Genomic DNA, 24,541 nt, shown 5'->3' with positions numbered 1-24,541 from the left:
GTCACGTAAAGCAGGACAAAGTCCTAATCCAATAGTTGCCATATAGCTGAAGTCTCCCACAAATCTTCACCTTCCATAGACATCCTTAAAACTCAGCTAAAAACTTATCTCTTCTCTTTGGCTTTTAATTCAGTCTCATGAGAACTTCCCATCCCATCATTCCCACGGACTTGTTGTTTTTAATGTCTGTTTAATTTGTGTCTGCCCTGTCTCTGTTTGAATTAATCTTGTAGAAATAACATCGACTTGACTTGACATCTCACTGTATAGATTTCCCTTAAAAAACCTAAACAAACCTGATATCAAAAGGCCAGTGATGCACTATTGGATTGATTCTTACACAGGAAAATAAATCTATTTCCAATAGAGTAAATATTTATTTTTTTCTGGTGGATTAGCCAGTTTGTAAAATGCTTGTATAATAGAACATATCAAGGGGGGAAATGAAGTAAATGTGGAAAATGGAAAATAGAAAGTAACATCAATAATAAAATGAGAGTAAAATTTTAATATTGCTTCATGTCATACAAATTGTACATTGACATATGCCATTATAATGTTTTTTTCATGCAGTAGACAGAATATTTTTCATCCAGACAGTGAGACAGTCTTTTAGGATTAGGTAAGTTTCTTCAGAAACCTCCTGGGTCTCGAGGGGGGGCAAACAGACGTTTTGCTCTGTGAGGAAGAACAATCCCCTTCCTGATTTTGTGCACATGTAGCCCAGCAGCAGACAGCATTAAGCACGACGTCTCCAAATACTTTTGGCCATCTCCTGCATATTGAAACTATGAACTACAAGAAGAGTAAAAGAATGAAGAAGAATTGAAGGACGGGAAACTGGAGAAAGAGAGGCAAAGACAAGAAGGGACAAAGAAGCTGGAAGGAAAAGGGAAACAACAAAGAAAGAGAGAGAGAGAAAAGAGACAGTGAAGGAGTGAGGGAGAGAGTGACTTGCACCTCCTTCCTTATGTGACAATCCATCCCATACAGCCCCCCCCTCCTACTCTCTCTCTCTCTCTTTCTCTCGCTCTCTCTCTCTCTCTCTCTCTCTCTCTCCATCTCCGTCTCGCATCCACATCTCTTCATTCCTCCGTCCGCTCCGCTTCTGCTCATGCTTTTTTTTGTTTCACATCCCTTCATCTTCTCTCCCTCTCTTCTTTTTCTGTTGATTCTCCAGTTCGTCGACATGCTCCTCACGTGAAGTCCGCCAATTTGCACAGCTAGTGTCATCAGTACAAAGAATCACACACACACACACACACACTCAAAAAAAAAAAAAACGTGGAGAAAAAAAAAGGAAAAGAGAAAGAACAAACAGGCAAATGCTCAGTCGGGGAATTAGAGAAACAACCGGGCGCGTTTGCATCTCTCACTGAGCGGCTTGAGCGGAGCAGCAGCACCAGCAGCAGCAGCCAGCATGGATCTGTCTTTCATGGCCGCGCAGGTGAGTCCGTTTCCATCAGTTCCCTTCGCGGATTCTCGGCTCGTCCGAACTTTTCTTTTTGTTTTTACACATAATTCTGGCCATTGATGCCATGGGCGTGGTCGGTCAACAAGTTCATGTGGGGCTTTCACCACTGAAGACCGTAAGCAGACTGGACACTGTTGCTCATATCAGACGGCGTCACATTATTTATGATTTCCCAGTTGGGGGGCAAAAAAGACTCACTGAATATTTCCATTATTTCTGTAGCTGCACAATGCTTTATACTTATGTTGATATTCCCTGTGATCATCCTATAGTGCTACTGTTGTCATCTCAAAGTTAATTAGGCTTTAGTTTTGTTGTCCATGTTGAGATGTTGACACTTTAATTCTGTGTGACAAAGGAGCAAGAGCTGATTCACCAGAACACAATTTAAAACTTCCTTATATTGTTTATTTCAAATTGCACAGGCTCAATTGGACCAAGACATTGTGGCATATTGTGTTTCTTAAGCAGATGCTCAGTTGTGATGGTTTCCATAGCGATTCATTTGAATATGTTACACCCAATTGATTTTGCCTCCACAGAGGACATGTGTTATTGTGTATCTGTTCCACACACGTGGTTTGTTTCCATTAAGAGCTGTAGCTATATTCCTTCCTCCTCTCTCTCTCTCCGGCGTCTGGCTCCTGATGGGTTGTCTGGTGACAGACTACTTTGCCTTTTTGTGCGCAGCTGCTATTAAAGGGGTTTATAGCATTATCTTGGCTGTTGTGCAGGCCAGACTGAGCCAATTCTTTTCTAAAATCAAGGACCCCTGAATAGAAATGCATTAGAGCATGTGGAGAATATAATTTCAGTCCAATGTAACCTGATTGAAAAAGAGGTGGAGCCATAAGAGGGTGTGAAACAATGACCTCAAATCATCCGTTTTTAAAAAAAAAAAACGTCATTGCTTAAACTTTTAGTAAATTAAAAACAAAAAAACAAAAACTAATGGTGATACAATATCTTCAAGGATATAATGACCTCTTGTGTTTTCAAAAACTTTGGCTGTGTAGCAGTTCACAGGAGCCAGACTAACAGCAAATGACGAAGCACAGTGAAGGAGGATGAAAACCTTCCATCTGTAAGAGCTGCTGTGGGGAGTCAGCTTCTCTCAATGGCTGAGTGGCATAGAGAAACCACAAAGCTGGAGCAGCAAGGACCTGGTTCACATGAAAGAACTTTGTAAAGTGTGAAGCTAAACATAATGTAGTTTTAGTAAAAGGTTCAAATTCTTATGGAAATAATGAAAATACAACCAAACAAGAGTGACAGTTATGACAACTCAAAAAATAGAGATACCACCAACAAGTGTTTGACTAAAGGCTCTGTAAAATGACTTAGTGTGGCAACAAGGAAACTAAATATAGACTGTGACATTAGTTACAGTGTCACTCAAGTATAGCCAATCAAAAACAACATTAAGTCCCGATGGGAAACTACAACAGTTATTAATCTTGTAAACATTCATGTAACATTTCAAGCTGAAACAATTAGTTGATGAATTGATTTTTAAGAATGACATAAAATTAATTTCACATCCAAACCATAGATGATTAATTGTCTTAGTAATTTTTCCAGCAACAATTATTTTTCTCCAGATTCTCAATCATGAGTATTTTTTGGATTTCTTAGCGTCCTGTGATAGAAAACAGAGAATAGATGTTTGGGATTTGGATTGTTAGTCAGTCAAAGTTAGACATTTTAAGATATCGCCCTGGTCCTGGATTCTGTGAAACAAAGGGACATTTTTCATTATTTGCTATTATATGATAGACAAATATTGATTGACTAATGGAGAAAGCTACAGTATGAGCATATGAATAAAGATTGAAAATGCTAATTAGAAGCAGCTCAATAATATTACAGTCCACAAAACTCTAAGGGAAAACCCGATAGATTGCTCTTAAGGGTCATTAATGCTTCCTTTATCAAATACGGTATATGCACATTTTTTAATGTTACTTATAACCATCACTGACCAGACAATACCACACAGCCTTTACATGTGGATGGATGCTGAACAGTTTGTCCACTAGAGGGCGTGCATCCAACGAAAATCTCTCATACTCAGTTCCTCCATTTGATCTCTGTTGTTCTGTAATATGTTGTCTGACCCTGTGCCCCAAAGATGTCACATTATTCAATTTCTCAACAATACATACAAATCGTTCCTCAAAAACTTCCACCTTTTTCCAAAATGTTCTGGTCTGGCTACACTGCACAACACTGCCCCCACAGTTTCTGGTGGTACTGTTATGTTTGGTCCGTATCTAAATGTAGCTTCCGTGATCCGAGCAAAAATACACACCAGTAATGAGCGCAGAATACAGACAGAGGCTTCGTCAGTATCTGTATTCCTATCTGTCATACAGCATAAATGAGCCTTGACTGTTATTTAACAGTAGCTCAGCTTCAGGCAGTTTGCACAGTGGCTGGCTATAGGTTAGCAATGAGCTATTTACAGAGAGCTATAAATTACCAAATAATAAATCACAAATCAGGTTGCATAATAGCCATAGATATAGATGTGCCAACAAGAGCATTTAGAGAGTAGACAAAAGACTTGCTTCGTCACAAAATGGTGGATGGAGTTAAACTGTACCAGTTGCTATAAAATGTTCAAGTTTGTTGAGCAGATATTTGGTGGAAAAAGTCAGATTTTCTCCCACTTTTCCATTATTGCATTACTTTATCTCTATTGGGTCCTATACTCTTACTTCCAGTCCACCTTTGTTTCCCAAGATCCACGTACCTCCTCCACAAGAATGCAGCCCCTTCAGAAAGCTAATGGCTAATTTGACTGAGGTGAAATTCATTCCAGAGTCATTCTGTAATGGTGACTGTGAATGAAGTCAGGGAAATGTCCCTGGAGTTTGAAGATTGACTTTGCAATGGATTATTTTTTGCCCATCCATCTCAGTGTAGCCCTGCTGCCTGCAAATCATTGGGCCCTTCACCGTCACTTTGTCTCTAAAAGATGACGGATGCTGCCATAACTGTTCCGTCCTAAACACAGAAAAGTTTTTAGAAGAAGCCAAACTCAGAGAAGCCGCTTGCAGATTTTCTCCCCGCAGCAGAGGATGAAGAATGAGTAGAGGATGTTTGGGTTGTTATTGCTACAGTGCATTTGAAGAGAACATATGCATCTCATTAGTAATAGGCTATAAGCTACATATATTCAGTTTAATTTCTTGAAGGAACTTCATTTATGTGCGCACGACGCCACAGAATACGGGCTCAGACTGCAGCAGCTATTGTTTTGCTGCATTTGTCCCTCTTCCTTTTGTTGAGATAGATTTGTACGATATCATAGAAACATGCTAAATAGCTCTCTGCAGAAAAATGTGCACACTTTTGTGTTTAGTGACTGATTTGCATTTGCCAGCGATGCCTCACTGGTTTGAAATGAAAAAGGGCATACTTCATTAGGCTGAAAGTGGTGGCATCCTCAAGCTTTGCAATACATGGATTAATAGTTGACAATCACAATGAAGCTCCTGAATACTAAGCTGCAAGCAATGAGGCGATTTGCTCTCCGTCTTTTGAAATACACAGAATTTAACGTTTAGTTAACGTTTCTTGTTCTACAACTTTCCTTCAGCTCTTTAGATATGGATATTAAGATTTATTTTCAACTTGCACTCACTTATGAATTTCTTGTCACACCGACAACTGAAGGTTAATCACGTTGCGTGCCTCTTGTAAACTTGCAGGCGCAGGCTGCGACTATTGGAATGACTAAAATGGCAGATGTTAAGTCAATGTGGTCCCCGGTTACTGGCTGATGTTAAGGTCAAGTTTGATGTGTTGCAGACAGGCTCCAGAGCCATCCTGGGAATTTTGCCAGTCTCAGACTGGCTTCAGCTAACAGATCTGCAACACAAGGCAGCAAAGCCCTTAAGGCTCTGTCTATCCAATACACAGTGACCCACTGGCCTCGGCCTTTTACTCACTTTGAATGGATACATGAGTATGCATGCACAGACCTTTTTAAGAAATGTGCTATAGTTAAGGCTTGATCCCATTGTGAGGAAAAGGCACAGATGGAGGAGAGTTCTCCTTGTTTATTTCATTTCCATTTTATTGCTTTCATGTCTGGACAGTTTGCTCATAAATGAGACACTAGAGGTCATTTTCCATATTCTCACTTCAGATGTTTTGTCTTTTCATGACAGGCCATCAGCCTTTCTCGTTGTTGAATTACTTATTCAGAGAAGATGTGGCTCTGAGTCATTGTACCTGACAGGTTTGTCCATCTCCTCTAATGTTTGTGAGTTCAGACGACAGTGAAAAGGATGAGGATGACTGAGACACCACTAACCCCAGATCAGCATCAGCCAGGGCTGGCACTTTAGTTTACATTGGTGCCAAATGATAAGTCACATAATAAGTGCCAGAAAGTCGCTGCAATCAGAGCAGATGATTTAAAGTAAGTAGATGCATTTAAATGCATGTTTTAATGAATTCAACTCTACACACTGGCATGCAAGTTAAAACCAGCATTTATTTGTAATGTCCAGGATGATTGCAGCTTGTTTGATCATTAAAAGATCATAATAAAACAGCTGGTCCAGATTTACCAGGATGACATGGCATAGGATCAGAGAGAGCCTGCATCACATCCCCACAATATGAAGCTATATATGGAATCGTGAATTGAAAGGTTCACAGATGAGATTATTTTCCTATTAAATGATGTATTCAAAAATGGCAGACTCCACAAGGGCCTATATCAAGACCATCTTTGTTCTCAGTTGCATAAAAAAAATCCAATTACATAATCATATTATCTCAGTGTGCATTCTTCAAGCCCAGGCTGTCCCTTTAAAAAATAAATAAATAAAAAAAAGAAAGAGATCTCATGGTCTCTATAGTGGAGCATTATTCGAGGAGTGTAATAATGGCACAATACCAGCCTTTTCATCTGAAGGAGTTGATTTGCCTTCTGGTCTTTTGTCTGCTGTTTTTCAGTGATTGGTTTTATATGAAAGCTGTAGTCTGGAGATAGTCAAAACTTAAATAGCCCCAATTCTCAGTCTTCTTCCACTTTTATTACCCTGCCGGGCTGTAAACGGACCACAGGAATAACAATCACCACAAATCAATTAGAAGCTGTATGCTCAGGGAAAATCAATGCTTTAAAACAGATGAAAAACAGGTGAATCTATTTTTAGCAGCTTTTCAGAAAGGTGAAGATTTGAAGCCCTTTCATTTCGGTGCTTTTCACGTGTTATTTTATCTTGCACATTCAGTCGTAAAAATCAATCAAAAGTTGGCACAATAACGTGTGTGTTTCTGTGCAAGTACATTATGACTGTGCAATTTCACACAACCAGCAGGATCATTCAAAGACACCACCAACAAAAAAGCACACACTGTCAATGAGGAACATGTAGCCTATACAAAAAGCCTCACAGTAATGAAGATGTAACCCCGCTTGACACATCTCCATTAATAGATGATTTTCACTGCAGGGTTGAAGGAGAGGTCGGCACCTCACAACAGGGCCACTTCATAGTTTACTCTCACTTGATGGATGTACCTCATGCAGCGAGAACACAGAATGCATGGCAGACGGGGGCATTCAGAACAAACACAATGTACTCTCTACTTAGGAGGTTTGCTCTGGCTGACTGGTTTCTGTGTCATCCTCCTCATAACCAAACCAAATACTCATTAAATGAATAGCTGTTTGTTTTCTAGCTGTTGCTCCTGCACATGCTGGTGCCAAATGAGCAGCACCAGGTTCAGGTCTGACCCTGTTACAGTGTAACATGTCTTCATGCTCTCAGTGAACAATTGAACAGGAAATTGCAGGTCTCTGTAATTGACTTTGATCACTCTTGAAGCAGGTGCCAAACAGTCTTGGAACCATCTGACTATTTGTTAGACCCCTCCTCCAAACAGCAATTTTCCAGGCGTAGCTTAGCAACCATAAGTAGGCACAGCAGGTCCATCAAGCTTCAGATTTCTCTGCATGTTCAAGTGGTTTGCATGGAGCTGTAGGAAGTTCAACACTCAGTATATAAAGAAAGAGCATGTTGTTTTCATCCACTCAAAAAAAATTAGTAATTCACAAAGGTTAGCAGGTTAACCAGTTTACTCCCTACAGTGACAACCCACCATCCCCTCAAAGTATGTGGGCATTTTGTTCTACATTATAATTTTTGGGGGATTACAGGTTATGATATAAAACAAGTGTATTGTTTCTCCACACATAGATATCACTGTATCAGATATAATGGTGAACATTAGCCGCTCTGTCCTGCTTCTTGGATGTGAGGAATTCAACACTCCCAAGAGCCAAACTTATTACCTGAGATAATATTACGCTGACCTGACATATTGGTTTGTCCTTTGCTAAAAGCCTTTCTTTTGGAATAAATACTGTATGAGCAATATAACTTAAATCTGCCTTGATGGTCTTGGTATACTTTAAGCGATCTTTCTTTAGTTGTGTGTTCTGCATGGATTGTCAGCTGTTGAGGATGCCAAAATTATGCCTAACACATGCAAGTGAAGTGTGTATGGTTTTGCACACTGTGCCAAGAGTCCATATTTACAGGTTTTATAAAATGGGCGGTAACTCCCAAACATTCAAAAAGCCACCCCAGACTTATATTATCTATTATTTATAGTTGATAACCGTTAACATCAGCAGTCATATCTGTTGGAAAGACTGACAGGTGCCTCATGAGAATCAGTTTTTCTGCACTTCTTTCTGAAATAAAGGGACCCATAACCTGACAGGTGTACTTGAGGGAGGCGGGGCTTAGCTTACTGTCAGTAACTGGTTGGAGAAAAAATCCAGTGATTGATGAAAATAATGTGAATCAGCTGCCACATCACTGTGCATAATTTTCCCCAGGTCTCTCTGCCATCTCGTCTTACAACATGTTTGCACTGTAAACATCTCCCAGCTGTTTTGCACCTGAAATGAGTGATTGCATTTCGAAAGAAGTCCAACGGAGAATGAAAGGGAGACTTAATGGACTGTGACAGCCAAGTATGAAGTAATAACATCTTTCCCTGATAGACCTAACCCCCTAACTGCATGATGCTTCCTATATATGCCTGTGATATTCAGCAGGTATGCATTATGTATTTCTACATAAATAATCTATTCTCCAACCATCCTAAGATGATTTCAAAGAAGCTCTGTTCTTTGTATTGATATGTTTCAGAGTAAATTTGAGCTATAATTTGGGGTAAAGCTTTGATGATTATTGTTTCAACCTGTTCATCATGAAAATAAGCTCCACACTGACATTTTTGCCATTTAGGCTCTTGTAAAACGCTAATCTGAATTCAGCTCATGAGCTGTTCTTTGGATGAAATGGAAACACAGGTGGAAATTAGGAAGAGTTAAACAGTGGGGGTGTGTGCTTCTTTGGTTGGCTGCCGAAATGCTGAATGGCAGCAGCTGATTACACAATATCAGTGAGGAAGCAGAGATAAGTTATGATTGTAGTTAAACAATGCCATGGCTGCTGCAATTTATTGGGATCTTTATACATTTTTGGAATCATTAGCATGCTAAACATAAAGTAATAAACTATACAAGTGTGTGATGTTGTTTCCTCCAGCACAGCTTTTCCAGTTTGCCAGGAAATGTGAGTTGAAACGTTTTCATCCCTGGATGCAATTTCAGTAAATCACCCTTGTGAGTATAAGCAAAAATAGTCAGGGAAGAATTATTTCTTGTTGGTTGGAATACAAAATACATTTTTAAGAGGCATCATTGTTTTACAGTTACAGTTTTTAGACAACTAAATGTCTGGTTCATGTTGTTTTTTCATCTTTTGAGCTGTAAAACCCAGCGACCTCAAATAATGCCTCTATAATAACACCAACAGCAAAACTGGGTCCCAATTTGATCTGTTTCATTGGACCTCACTCTTTGAGTCTGACCTTGGATTCAGCCAAAGAAAGCTGCCCTGAAGCAAACAACTTTATATATACAGCTCCTTCTTTCCCTCACTCACCTCTTGTCCAGTCTGCAAAGAAGCTGAGGTTATAGCACATAATGTACCTTCATGGCTCAAGAAATACTGTTGCCCTAAGACAACAATCCTTCTTCAAAAATCCAGAGCAGTATTAAAGGTTTCAGTGACCGTGTCAGTGCCTGGCGACAGCCTAAGAGCCTGATAACAGTACAGCATCTAATTATCCGGGATTATATGACACAATTCCTATTAGAAATCAAGCACTGTATGTCAGTCTCATGGCTCATTTGGGTTATATTCCATTTGATTATTCAGACCACTAATGGACTAGTTTCAATTTTCCTCCTGATGTACTCTGTGAAAGGTAAATTACACCCCTTCTCTGTTCTTTACTACAATGTGTTGCCGATGCCGTCTGCAAATAGCTCCCTGACATTTCACACCATCAGCTTTATAGCAGCCCTATTTTTTTGTCAGACAGTAGTAGCCAAGCCTCTGTTAATGCCCATGTTTTATATGATGCAAATGTGACTATGACCTCCTCATTTCGGTTGCATGCAACTTTAATGCCCAGATGATGAATCAGGCACTTAGAGTACAGTCAGCTGTATTACGTATGGAAATCATTTGGAATGCCCGCTGGTATGCATGAGTGGTGGAGCAGTAGACCAACTTTGATTTTCTTAAAATTATGAATTTTTTATGACCTCTGCTTGAAGTTGTGAATCAATTCACAGCTGTACCTTAAAGCTTTTCCTTGGCGGATGTTGTGATGTATTTAAGCTAAATATCCCGGTGTTGCATTCAACGATAGTCCCAAGCATTGATTTCAATAGTGTGTATGGATGTATTGGTCTCTCTGTTGCTGCTGTGTTTCACTGTTGTGCCCTCGAGCTATTTACAGGAGCAGCATATAACACCACATCACATCATGGGGTTTTCATCACAATTTCAGGCATTTTGTTCCAGTAAAAATGACTGAACGATTATTAGGATTCTTCATCTTGCAACCTGTGGTGCAACACAACAACCTGGCATGCAGCATGTACATCACATACCCATTTGGGCTTACAGCTACTCTGTAAGCATTACATGGCCCCTATGGTCAGAGCTGTGAAGGATTACCACTTACCCACCCATGTGTTAAAAAAAACATTCAAAGGCTGGTATCATTTAGGAGCAATGATGTTGTTTATTGCTGCAATTAGTAATCAAAGACTGTGAACATGTTGTAATTGATTAATTTCACACCTGAGAGTCTTGTTCACTTTTATGCGATGCTCCCAGCCTGCACACAAACATGAAAAGGCGAAGATCCATGTTTACGCCCACCTTGTGATATATATCCATCTCAGATAGTGAAAGGCTCATAAATCCACTTATTTGTAGCAGTGATTTATGGACTGATGGCTCGAAACAATAAATACAGCTCCTTAAAGTGCAAGTGTGTGTGTGTGTGTGTGTGTGTGTATGAATGTGTGTAATTAGATGAATATTTCTACTTTGCAAATGACATTACGCATTAAAAAACAAACAAACATGCGCTTCCCTGATGCCTCATAGTGTAGCTGCAAGCACATTTACACAAACACAGACATGAAAACATACTGTAACTATCATATAATTTCAGTAGTGAGGACGTGCATCGTGAAAGAGGACTCCTGAACTGTTTCTGTATCTGAAAACACTGTACTGTAACTAGGCCAACATGGCACACGCGTGACAAATTCATAACATCCCTTCCTCCCACGGGGGAAATGCATACAGCAACCATTCATAAATGCTGATGCCAACCAGAAGTGGTATATACTGTACAGTGGAGCACCACAGGCGGTGATAACATTAATTTAATTTTACAGCATTTGTGCTGTTGTGCTGTTGGCAATTTACACATTGTAGAGAACAGTGGGATCCACCATAGCTCCAAAGGTTTCATGTAGGTGTGGCACATACTTTTGTTAGTCCCTTCTTCATGGGGGTTAGGGTTGAATTGGGTTAAGGACAGTATTTAGACAGAAATACATCATAGAGACTGAGATAAATATGAACAGCCAGTGATATGGTTCAATTCAGTGCTGCTGTATAGTAATTATTTAAAGAATGTATTAAATGCCAAGGGCAAAACAAACAAGGATATGATTTCATATTGCAAGCAACTCACTCATTGGACAGTCATCCAGCACTTCACTGACCCTTACAGTATGTCATTTGAGTCAGCTCGGAGCTGGACCTTGTCTCACTTTCAAGTCATCATCTCAAAGTTTGATTGACAGCCATCTCACAAGCCCAGGTTAGCTTTAACTGTACCTGTAAAGGGTGCGTTATGAAACGTCCCTACTATGCTGTTTTTGCAGTGTGCAAAAAATCAATGCAGCTTTTGTAGTTTAGATGTGAAATCTGCACTGACAGACATCAAACCTCAAATTTTCAAAAGACAAATGTTTTCAAAGATTTATGACTTATATTTTTGTTTTGTAAGATCTTCCTTCAGCTGAGCAGCAGCACCCTCCTCCTCCTCCTCCTACTTCAGTTCCTTTGTGTAATGCACTGAGACAGGCTGTTTTTAGTATGCATATTTACTTCCAACTAAGCTTAATTTTGTCTCTTTTAAATTATGGTAACATAATACACCCACTCAACCCCGGCTTAGAATTGGTATGTAAGCAAGCTACAACTTCTTAGCTGGAACAGAGAGTATAATTAATCATGTTTCTCCATGAGATTGACAGTTTGTGACAGAAGCAGGCAGGGCTATTACACAAGAGGACCGCAACAAGGTAAAAAATAATTGTAAAGGTGCTTTTATATGTAAGAAATAGAGTTTAAAAAAAACAATGGAGCCTCTAAGGAATTGAAACATGTTTTGTTTAATATATATTTGACAGGAAGAGTGGTGGTATAGAGGAGTTTGCAGCAGTAGTGGAGGGTTGCAGAGCAGGTTGACACATGGTGAACAACAAGAAAGGCTGCAGTGTTTGGCTGGTCAGAAAAGTGAGGTTGGATTTTCATTAATAACATAGTGTGCCTATAGAAACCGGCTCTAGTGATACATTACACACTTGCAAGACCATGACAGAGATGTGAGTGGAGAAAGTTCTGATTGCGTTTAATAAGAGTGCTTTCAAATTTGTGTATTTGGAAGTTAATAAAAATGTTGCACTGTAGGTTATATCTCTAAACAGCTTCAAATTATATGCACCAAGCAGAGCTGCAAGCGCTTTAATGATATCTGTGTACAGTACAGTGTGCCTGCAGTCCTGTGCACATGCATAGTACATGTTGTGTATATGTGCAAGGGAGAGGACTTTCTTCTATCCTACTATCGCTAATGACTAACTCCTGCTACCTTTCACTCACATTTCCCAGTGGAGTTATTGTACAGTAAAGCATAGCAATAAGTTCCTGTGGTTAAGAGCGTCTGTCAATGTAAAGATATAATGGTATGCAAGGAATACATATCACTTTAATTTCTATATTCCAGCTACAGTAATGAGACAGGGGCAGGGATGTTTGAATACAAATTATCCGGGTGAAAAAAGAAAAGATGCTGATGAAGATGAAGCAGATGCTGTAACACATGTTAGAGTTACTTTAGCGCCGCAATCATACATATTAAATGTATGCCATAGGATGTTGCATAAGACAACTCTATAGCCCTCACAGCAACATGAGAAAGAAATTAAAAAAGGGAGTTTTGGCTGAAAGTACAGTGTGATACTAGATATGACTCAGACAGGAGAGGAGGGGAATGAGTGAGGTGCTTTACTTCTCGAGGAGATGACTTTCCAGCCCACATGAGATGAGCAGTGAGTATGGCAGCCTCGGGCAGGCAGGAGGGAAAATATTGGAGACCAGTGATGACGAGGTCAGAGCAGAGAAAGCTAAAAGAGACGGTAGACGGCAAAGTGAGGTCTGGCATCCGGGACTAAAACCATGACCCGGAGCTGGAGCATAGATCTCTCCTTGGCCTCTTAGGCTTTTGAAGTGAGAGAAGCAGGATGAAGTGATTTTGAGGGGGTTGAAGTCAATGTTCTTTGTTCATACTGCTGATGCAATTCTCTCCGCAACACTTCAAACAGTGAAGGATACATGCATTGTTTAAGACGCTACTACCAGCCCTGTTTCCAATTTAGTAGAGTTTAACGCAACCAAAACATTCAAACAACCGCTTTCATCTTTACCAACACTAAACCAGAGGAAGTGAATATCAATGAGATGGTTAAAATATTCTCTCGAGCACATTTCAGTTTTAGCATCATAAAGCGCTGTTGGATATATTCACCCTTACTTTAACTGTGACAGTGGATTAACCCCCCCACGCCACCCCAAGCAGAGGAGACATCTCTGCTGAAACTGGCTTTTAATGACTTATAAAATGTGTGTTTCTACCCTATGAGTGACAGAAATTAGAGTTGGAAGAATTGTGTTCTTTTATAGGAAATGTTGGCCAATGTGAACAGGGAGTTTTCTTTAATACATTGAATTATTGATAATAAAAAAAATAAGATATTCAGTCAGTGTTTGAGGTGAAAATGATGGCTTTTCATTTCTAGAGTGGCTGACCATGAGAGTGACTTGCACAACGTCACAATTTGTCACAATCCGTATCTCCACTAATGATTACCTAGAAATGGCAGTGGTTGAATGAAGGATGCACACACACACACGCGAAGGCAGTATGAATCACATAGCTAGAGTGGCCCTGAGGAAAAGCTACTCGTCATCATCTCTTCGAAAGAGGCGAAGACGTTTCTTCATTTCATTGCCGTCTGCCTTGCACTTCAGAGATCAAAGCAGATTGGGGTCTTTCTGCTGGCTCCGTACAGTGGGTACCGAGCGGAGCAGGGCCACGCACCCCCCTCACCCCCCTCACCCCCTCTCGCTTACTGCACCTCACCCTGAAGTCTTACATGAGTGGAGATTCAATTAAGGGCTTCCATCTCTATGCCTGAAACTTCTCAGTATTGCACAGTGAATGAGCAGACATGGATGGAGCCATAGGGGCGGTCGACACCAGTAGCAGATACACTGAGAAGAATTTATTTTCTCTACCTCAGTAAGGCAGAAATCTTACGCAACTTCTGATGTGAATATAATTTTTCTATTTTATTTTGTGTTATATTTCTTTTTCCTAGTAAGAATATATGAATTTTTAAAAATCCGCCACCCTCTTTCTCCACTTTGATATCCGCAGCCCAAGCACTGTTTTTAAGCACTGGTTTCATTTTGTGTTCCTGACTGTATCTGTGTATTGTTTAATATGGTTTTTGAGTAGCCAGCTTTTTAAAACCAACGTAAATCTCACAAATTTAAACAGAAAAGAACAAAACAAAACAAAAAATGTAGAAAACAAACAAACACTTAAAATTTGGTGCAGGGGAGACAAGCTGACGGCTACATGTTCTTGTAGTGCAATAGGTAACCAGCATAGGTGGACTACAGTAAATCTTCCACAATCACCATCAGCTCCGCCCTCAGGCTTCTCCGGGGGGAGAGAGAATCACCTTTTCATGGCATGTTCAGTGTGTGCAACAGAGCTGGCGTTGAATTTGTTCGCTCTTTACATACAAGAACGTTTGCATGTGTCTTGGCACAAGGGGGAGCAGGTTCAGATCCCCTCCACCGCGGCTCATTGCAGCTGTAACTAGCTGCAACCGCTGAACAGGCGACATGCGACTCCACTGGGTGTGTTTTAATTGAAATTGCTCACGATGTAAAATACATGAGGAAGCTCTGCCGTGTGTCTATGTATGTGTGCGTTACAGTGCACAGCAAGAAACCTCCTTTGCTATAGTATGATGTGTTCTTTGGTGTAAACTTTACCATAAAACACATGCTGCACATAATCCCAGGTTATACATATTTAAAATATATGCTCATATGAATAATATAGAAGCCTAGGCTTTGGTGAATAATGTCTTTTTTCTGTGAATTTTGAAAACAATCAAGAAATGCCACCAATGTGAATTCATCAGTTCCAAACATACCAAAATAAAGAGTATTTATGGATGTCAGTGGAGATTTCAAAGAACTTTTCCATAATCTGTGATCTGAGTTTCTTAATTCCTTGTTTGGGGGAGCAAAGCAGGGTGCCGTCAGTACATTTTCTGGTGGATTAAGATGGGGGGGGGGGGGGGGGGGGGGGGGATCCAGATTTCACATCAGGATGTAAAAGAGTTTTAACTTTCCGGCTCCACTTCCTCATCCTCCGTCAGAGGACTAAACATGACAGTTGTCATGTTTAGTTTTAGGATTTCTTTCTTTATTCCCGTGTGGACTGAGTCTGTGCAGCTTGGGTAGTCACAGACCAAAGTACTACAAACTCAGATGTACACAGGAGTCAGACACTGGGACAAAAAGACATTTAGTGTTGTCACGTAGGTCAAACATACAGTACACACACGCACACACACTTTCAGAGACTGATATGCTGATTTTTGTGACAACAGAAGATGCAGCCAAGGTTGGGCACCGCATCCCAGTGATCATCTGGCAGGAATAAGAAATTACTCTTTCTTTCTGATGGATTTTAATGTTTCATAGCTGATGAATTAAGTTTCATCACATACTTCAAGCCATCACGCAACTGGTAATTACAGTAGCAGCATATATGAGTGAGTAACAGTCCCAGATGTGAACATGCATTATTTCCTCCACTTGTCATGTTTTAAAGAAGTGTTTTTTCAAGCCCTCATTCTGTATTATTCATCATTTCCATGTAGATACTGTACAAAAATCCATCACACTGTGGTCAGGAACACCGCTGAAGAAAAATGTACAAGTCATGATGTCAAAGAGATAATAAGGCTATAATATACTTTCCTCTGTGCTGCAGAATTTCCATTATTCTGAGAGATTGACCAAGGCATCAACCAAGGATCACTTGGGCTACACTTGTTCAATTGAGTTATAAGATTTATTAAAACATGGTGCTGGGGTGCTGAAAAAGAAAATCAATGAATGCACAGCTGTAAATCTTCCCAGCAGGAATCATTCTTGAAACCAGAGGTCTCACCACTTTCGCCCAGGTGAACAAGCCTCTATACAACCTCTGTAAATCTCCCTCTGGATTTAAGGCATGATTCGGTCAATATGCTCCAGTGATGTAAACTAGCCTACAGGTCAAATCTATTGTTTTCACTATGGTGGCTGTTGTGTGCAAGGGGTGGCTACATATTTCTACTGGTCACTATTAGAGATTACTCCTCTGCTCTTTTTCAATACTTTACTTCAATACTTACAGTACGACATGAATTGAATCGACTGACTTTTTTTTTTACCGTCCCTCAGGGAAATCAGAGATGATGTGCAACTTTTTACAGCTTGAAAGTCGCTTTTTTCCCCCTAAAGAAATAAATAAAAATATAAACAAAAATGAGCCAGAGTTTGAAGATAAAAAGATTTTGAACTGTCAGAATCACAGGATGAAAGCAGTTGCAGTGGGAAATGTTTTCCTTTTTTTAAGTGTTTAGACTACCAAAATCAGATGAATTATTAATTTGAATAATCAAGATGATTATGCAAATGTGTATGTTTTTCTGTAACTCCACTTTCTGCTTTTTTCACAGTATTTATGGGAATCACTGTGTGAACCAGCTTAAAGCTCAAATATCTCCCTCGCCACTTCAATTTACAATCATGTGTTTTTATTTGAGACTAGATGTATGCTTCGTATAGTTTCCTCCAACATTCCCACAATAGAAAGAAAAGTGTTGATGGTATGTGGACTAACACTAACACTAGCACTTTGTGTTGCATTCCCATGTATGAAAGGTGCTCTATAAATAAAGATTGATTTGATTTGATAACAATCCAACAATGCCTTGTGAAGCACTATGCGACATAACTAGGATACATCCTCCTCATTGTTGTCCTTGGACACTTAGCATTTCTCATTATGGATTAAATGAACAGTGCACGTTTGCGTTTGATGTTTTCATCTGCATGGTGACACCCACCTGTTCAGCAGGGTGGTGATTGAGCGCTGAGGCAGCGAGATGCCAATGAGCTCGTCAGAACAACAAGTCACATCTGTGTGCAATTAAATCCTGTGTGCCAGATTGAGTGTGTGTGTGTGTGTGTGTGTGTGTGTGTGTGTGTGTGTGTGTGTGTGTGTGTGTGTGTGTGTGTGTGTGTGTGTGTGTGTCGGTGGCTGCTGCAGGATGACACAGTGTACTGCTTTCAGCTCACAGAGAAAAGCCCTGTTTATCCAGGAACTTGTCCTGACAGTTTGACAGGTCACAGTAGGAGAAAGCACAGGTGAATTGATGACGGCTGAATTCCATTTAGCTGCTTTGTTTTCGGGGTCTTGGTGTGGTGCATGCTGACTCACTGTCTCACTGTTGTGGCTCACTGGGACAGAGCTATCATCGCTGTTATCACTAACACCTGCGTGGTTCCTGCTAAGAGCACTCAAAAATGTCTGCTGTGAAACAGACCCATTAACTTTTAGGTGTGATAAAATATTTTCATGGCTCACAGATAATTCACAGAGAAGTGTGACAGTCATAGAAATGGACAGTATTCATCACTCAAGCTTATTTTATTAAAATAACTGTATTTAAATCAAGTGTGTGGTAATGTTGCATCAAAGTTATTAAGAAAAGGAAAGCATAATTCAAAGAAAGCCATGGTATTGCAATGTCAGAATCATCATATTTTATTCATCTCAAGGGAAAATCGGGTTTAGATACAATTGATCCCTCAGCAAAGACAAGAGAAGATGAAAAATAAACACAAATATAACGAGCATATAAACATAAAATATGGAATAGTATATCCTAATAGTATACAATGTATGAAGGAAAAATAGAAGTCTGTGTTTTAAATTGCACTTGACTCTTATTATTATATGGATTTCCGAAACTTCAAGCTTCAAAAATGAGGTCAACATGCATGAGAACAGTTTATTTTCAGAGTCTGATGACAAAACTGATATGGCCAGATTGTAAAGTAGTATCACTCTCCTGTGCAGCGCTGAAAGCTGTAAAACTTTCCGAGCTGCCCTAGAGAGAGAAAAAGGCTTGCACAGTCTTTAAAAAAGCATTTCTTTCCAAATCTGGGGCACTGTTTTTCTAGAAGCTGTGGATTTTGTTTTGTTCATATCGAATCCAAATAAACCCAGAAGCAAAAAGTTGTTCAAATCACTACTTTTCAGAGGCTACTACAGCACTCTCTGTTAAAGTGCAGTCTTGTGTGATAAAAACAAAAGCCAGTTAGACGTCCAGCAAAACTGAGGGCAGCATCGTGGGGAGACAAATATGAAGCCCTGAAATGCATTGTGAGAGCATCACCGGTCCACACGGTGCTGTAGTCAATAGAGCAGAAATAGCTGTGACAGTTGGGAAGATCAACAGCTGCACGTTTACATCGATTGTGCGTGCGATGTCAAGCACAAAGTCCATTCCTTACACTGCAGGGATCCGTCTCTGCGCATGTTAAAAAAGAACATCTTGAAGTTTGTTCTTCACAAGGACACAAACATCGACTTTGATTTAAAACTGACCTCATATACTGTCCCAGGACGCAGAAAGTCAACTTGGTGTTTTTGGTTTGTCTTAACAGCCATGCCTGAGTGCTTATGTGGTTAGGTACAGTATGTTTTGGTTGGTCTGCTATCCAAACACATTTATCTGGGTTTTTGCCTGTTTCTTCTGAAGCCATTTCACCGAGCACTTTCCTGGTGGCGACATCCCACAGGAGGCAATTACAGACCATTCTATTTCACAATTACTGTGATCATCCGTGTAGGATGGCACAGCTCTGGGAACAGCTGGGACGAATAAATCAAAGCTGTGGGAGCAGAGCAGGTGGAGTCATACAGTGAGAGGATCTTCACTGTGTCGTCTGCTGTAGAGCGGGGTTTCGCTGTGTGTGTGTGTGTGGGGGGGGCGGGGGTTGCACAGGTAGAACCATCACTCACAGCCAGGAGGGCGTGGAATATGCAATTCATGAGAATCCTCTGGCGCTGCAGGAAAGTTATTTTCCAGTTGTTCTTGTAATATCAAATCCAAACTTCAGTTATGTGTGGTAAAATAATCCACAGCGGATAAAGGCTTGTACCACAAAAAGGCCAGATTTTTAGTCTAGCCATACAGATAGCTACATGCACTGAGAGCTCTGACACAACATTAGTACAGTGGAGTGGACCATGTCATGCTGCTCAGAGGAGTGAAAAATTACACTTGAAAAATTCAGTGGCTACATGTCATCGCAAACAACAGTGTCCTGTTGCTTTGAATAGACATGGACACAGACATCTCTCTCAGTAGCTTTAACTTGGACCATCTTTCTCTCCTAAAACTCCCCGTTCATGTTCTTCTAACTTTCATATTAATTGGATGAATTAATTTTATCATTTACCCTCATCCTCCATGGGGATTGTAAGTCTGGTGTCATTTACACGTTTCAGCCCCCTCCGTGTAATAGCTTGTCCAAATAGTCTCAATGGTGCAAGGAAAAAAAATAGCCCATTACTTTTCTTTATACGTCTGTATGTTAGTTTTATTAATATAAAACATCACATCATCATCATATGTAAAGATTTGGTTGGATGTCATTCCCCCTCCTTACCAGATGATGCTCAGTTTTGTTGTTTGCCATCAAGTAAAAATAAATTAGATAGCATGCAGTTTAATAGGGACTTGCTTTTTATTGTTTATCACCGTTTTCACTATGTGACTCACTAATCACTTACAGCTGATCATTAGACACTGGTGTAGTCATATACCAAAAGTCTGGATAGAGAGACAAAGAAAGACATAGGAAGTCTTGAATGTATTTTTTTTAAAACATAAAGAGCCTCCTCATTCACACTAGCCAATCGGTTTACACAGTAAAAAACAGTGTCACACCACATTTTTGGTGTTTTGTTTGTTTGCTTGTTCACTTTAACATCAGTTTGATTCCAAGGATGTTTATAGAAAACATTTTATAGGACGACTAGGAGAAATAAATCCTGAATTCCTTTCCATTAGTGTTGAGTTTGTGTGGTAATAGGAAGCTCTTTAGGAAGCTTTTAACATATTTATAAAAAAAAAAAAAAAAACAATAAGTGCCCAAATGTTTGGCAGGAAATGATTGCTAAGCTAATCTGATGCTGACTTAAAAGTTCATGTTGGAGAGGGGAACATTTATGGTTTCCAGGAAACTTTGGTGTGCCATAGAATGTTGTTTCTGGACTCGCTCATCCATGCATGTCAACAAGTATGGGTTTCCTGGCAGTAATTCATAGGGGATGACCATCATTACCGACATAAGTGCTCAGATGCTTCTGGGCGCTCTGTCTTGAGGTCGCTATTTCCCTGTGTTCCATTATCGCTCAACCACTTGCAGCACTAACCTCATGTGCTTGATCCATGTGGGAGTTGCGGGTTTGGATGAATGGATAATGGGGCATCCCAGGAAATATTATGATATACTGCCATGTGATAGAAACACCTATCTCCATGTTATATACCCAGGCACACATGTCTGCCAAAAAATAGTAAACCAGGGCAATCAAATATTTAGATTCAGGCTTACTACTGGATTATTTTTGCACACACTCCCAGTATCCACTTCATTTTATCCGGTACACTTCCCCATTTATGCAAACAGCTCACTCCTTTGGACAATGAGTTTCTTATAAATAAAACATAAATATCAAGAATGCAGACAGGGTTGAGAGCTTCAGTTATCGTCCAACTGAACGTTAGATTAGGCAAGATGCAGCTTTGAATGCACCATCAGGCTTTCACCAATGTAGTGTCTGGAGATAACGGAGAGGTGTGATTAAGAGTAAAAAAAAAAAGGTCAGAGGAACTCCTTCAAAGTGACAAGTAGAAACCAAAATAATGAACGACACAGACTTTTCCAGCCTGAGTTATCCATGCAGATCAATGCAGGCAGCATGTCAGGAAAAATAAACTGTTATTACCTCTTGAAATTGGCCCAGTATAACTTTCTAACAACTGCAGGGTAGTTTAAATATTAAACATAAATGTTGTTTATTTTATCATTAGATAAGTTAATGGGTTATGCTGGTTATATTATTCATTGTATCATGCATATAAGGCACCCATTCCATGTGGAAAACAAATAAATCACATAAGGCAAAACATTGCAGACAGTCGAGAGCAAGCTATACATTATAAAGCTGCAAAGTTTTTATTTTTTCATAGTTTCTGTTGAAGGTTACTTTGGGTGATACTGTTTTTTTCCCCAAGTGACATACAGTATACTGTACTGTATTTATGTTTGTGCTTTAGCTGACAAACCCCAGTTGTTCACACCATTTATCTCCAGGAACGTGTTTAGGATCTGGAATGTAAACAAAAAGTAAGAAATAAAAATCTTGTAAATGTTTTTACATGTTTTTGCAATAGCATTGATATCTGTCAGTATAGTATTGTCAGTAATGTGTAGCCTACTGTATACATATACTATAATAGAGGTTTATATCCTTGGGTGAGTTCGGCAGTGGGGACTATTTTTACATACGTTTGACCCCAAGTTGTCCATTAAAATAAACTGGTGGTTAGGAGCCACTGTGCTTCTATCTTTTCGTGTCATGCTGATTTCCAATATCTTAGCGCTGAGGTGAGGCGTGATGGGCATATTACAGAAAAATAATATTAAAATGGATGAAAGATACCTACTGTACGAGATGCGGTGGTGAGAGGAGTCAGCAGTGGCAGTGACTGAGTGGGGGGCAGGGAGACCCAGGTTGGTGGACCTCATGCATGCCTGTCTGCCTCCATCATGCTCATGTGAACAGCAGGCGCTCCACAGGATGTGTCATGTCATTATTCACCACCAGGGGCCAATGAGCAAAGAGCAGCAGCATGTTTCTAAACAGTGTTTTCCCTTGTGTGGGGGGGAGAGACCTCTGTGTGTGTGTGCGTATGTGCGTGTGTGTGTCTGTTAACATCTTTTTGCATTAGCCTGTGTGTACATTAGAGAGAGGGGGTGAGTGAGAGTGAGTGTGAGTGTGAGAGAGAGTGAAGGTGAGCAAATGAGCGAGCTAGAGAGAATTTCTGTGTTTGTAAGAGCTCGACATCCCTCTGAGGTATTTATAGCATTGTTTTTCAGCTATCTTCAGCAGAGTCTGTTTTCCAGTCTGAGCGTGGTACGGGTCTCTCATGCATTTCTCAATCATATACCCCTCTGCGGAGACTCACGTAACACACACACACACACACACACACACACACACACACACACACACACATACAAATTCATGAAAGCATTCAGTTGCTTCTGCTCTAATGGCTAACCTTCACAGGGTTCTGATTGTCCCAAGCAATAAATCATTTTCACTTGCCACATCTGAAATATTTATTCCATGTTAATCAAGCACTACTTCCCAAATACACACACATACAAAGGGACACACACACACACACACACACACACACACACACACACACACACACATACACAGAGCACAGTGTGTGAGACAGGCTGGGACCCTGCATGTCTGTGTGGGAAACCTTGTAACCATTTTACTAATGATGTCGTGATGCAGTTGCCTCTCGTTTCTTTTAATATAGCACTCAAACTTGCTAATGCTCGACCAATAGGAACAAAGCTGACATGCTATGAATGTTGGGAAAAGCAAGATTTTGACTGGAGGTTTGACTCACTTCACTGGAGCTTTTTTTCTTTTTCTCAACACCATGACCTGACACCATAACGGAGAATCCTCAACTGCTTGTTTTTTATTATAAATGACATTTCTTATTCTGAAAACTGATATTGCCAAAATCATTGAAAATACAAGCCCTATAGCCATGCTGAATGCTAACAACAACATGCAAACATGCTAAAGTCAGAATCCTCCAGTTTAGAAGGAAAAGGATCAACATTCATCCTGCATGGATGAGTGTACAACCTCATGTCAACCCAGATTGAGATATTTCAGTCAAAACCACAAATGCCCTAATTTTGGCACAAGAAGAAAAGTCAGGGGGTAAGTGAGTTCAAAATAGCAAACCAAGTAGTGGTTGCTGAGATATTTCAGCCTAAACCAAAGTGGTGGTCTGACCAAAACCACCAATATTGCCATCCATTGTAGAGGGGTTTGTTTGTTTCTTTCAGTATTTTTTAAGGCCGTAGTCTAGGACCTTAAGATTAAAAAAGGTCAGATCCTAAGTGAGTCAGTCTTTCAAAAAAAATAAATACATATTTTATTCATTATTATTTCTGCACATTGTTTTTAAGTTGATTGGTTCATTCAAGCACATTCCTCAGGTGATTATAAACTTGGAACAGCACAATGTTTTCCAGGAAACATTATTAGGGAATTACAGATCCATAAAATGAGGCTTCACCATTTTATTTCCCATGTTAATGTTTTTTCAATGGCCTCTCGACAATGTTTTAACAGCAATGAAATTCTCGCAGAAAGGCTTCATTGTAGTCACATTTAAAGTACCCACCATTTGTAAGGTTTTTGCTCCCTCAGGTTGCGTAAACCCTCAATTTCCTTGAAAGATACAGGGACAATGTCTTTAACAGTAGCTATGGCTCCAGTTGCCAGTAAATGAAAAAGTAAAACCTTGGTGAAAATGCCATATTCTCTCCATAAAACACAGAGCTAAAACTACAAATAATTTTTTAACCTTGTCTGTTCTCTTTTTACCCTTTCGTCACAGATCCCAGTCATGACGGGTGCCTTCATGGACTCATCACCCAATGACGACTACAGCGGTGAACACTCCCTCTTCAACTCCTCAGCCAGTGTCCACGCCGCTGCCTCGGCCGCCTCGGTACAGGGTCAGCAGGACGAGTCACAGTCCATGTCCAGTGATGCCATCTGGCTCTGGATCGCCATCGTCGCCACTATTGGAAACATAGTGGTGGTGGGTGTTGTCTACGCCTGCACTTTCTGATGAGCATATGCTTACAAAGACAAACTCACACACATCCTTTTTCTGGATCTCTGGACCCCTGAGTGAGGCCATGCTTTGCAGTTACACATCCTTATGTCTGCCCTCTCCCCCTGTCTCTGTCTCTCTCTCTCTCTTCCTCACACTTGGCTTTTGGATCATTTTTGGCCCTTGAGAAAGGGTGTGGAAGTAGTAATACTAGACAATGATATATAGACTACTATATTTCTTTATCAGAGGGAAAGACT

General features: G+C 40.1%; 1 protein-coding gene across 1 annotated transcript; it reads left to right on the top strand.

The window, feature by feature from the left end:
- The first annotated feature begins 1,382 nt into the window (after positions 1-1,382).
- Positions 1,383-24,331, top strand: LOC311005389 (uncharacterized protein C14orf132-like). Its single transcript, XM_083997778.1, has 2 exons — positions 1,383-1,447; positions 24,060-24,331. Exons 1-2 carry the CDS (start codon positions 1,421-1,423, stop codon positions 24,294-24,296), a joined length of 264 nt encoding a protein of 87 aa, XP_083853904.1. The 5' UTR covers positions 1,383-1,420; the 3' UTR covers positions 24,297-24,331.
- Positions 24,332-24,541: the final 210 nt, after the last annotated feature.

Source organism: Trachurus trachurus (assembly GCF_905171665.1).
Source record: "Trachurus trachurus genome assembly, chromosome: 22".
In the NCBI taxonomy this organism is placed as follows: domain Eukaryota; kingdom Metazoa; phylum Chordata; class Actinopteri; order Carangiformes; family Carangidae; genus Trachurus; species Trachurus trachurus.
The sequence above is the reverse complement of the archived record's forward strand: the minus strand, read 5'-3'. Positions and strand labels throughout refer to the sequence as shown.

What these genes read in the sequence shown, in the direction of transcription:
- LOC311005389 (XM_083997778.1), top strand. Translation starts at nt 1,421, where the DNA reads ATGGATCTGTCTTTCATGGCCGCGCAG. An exon ending in TGTCTTTCATGGCCGCGCAG is followed by an intron (nt 1,448 to 24,059) that starts GTGAGTCCGTTT and finishes CTTTCGTCACAG; the next exon opens with ATCCCAGTCATGACGGGTGC.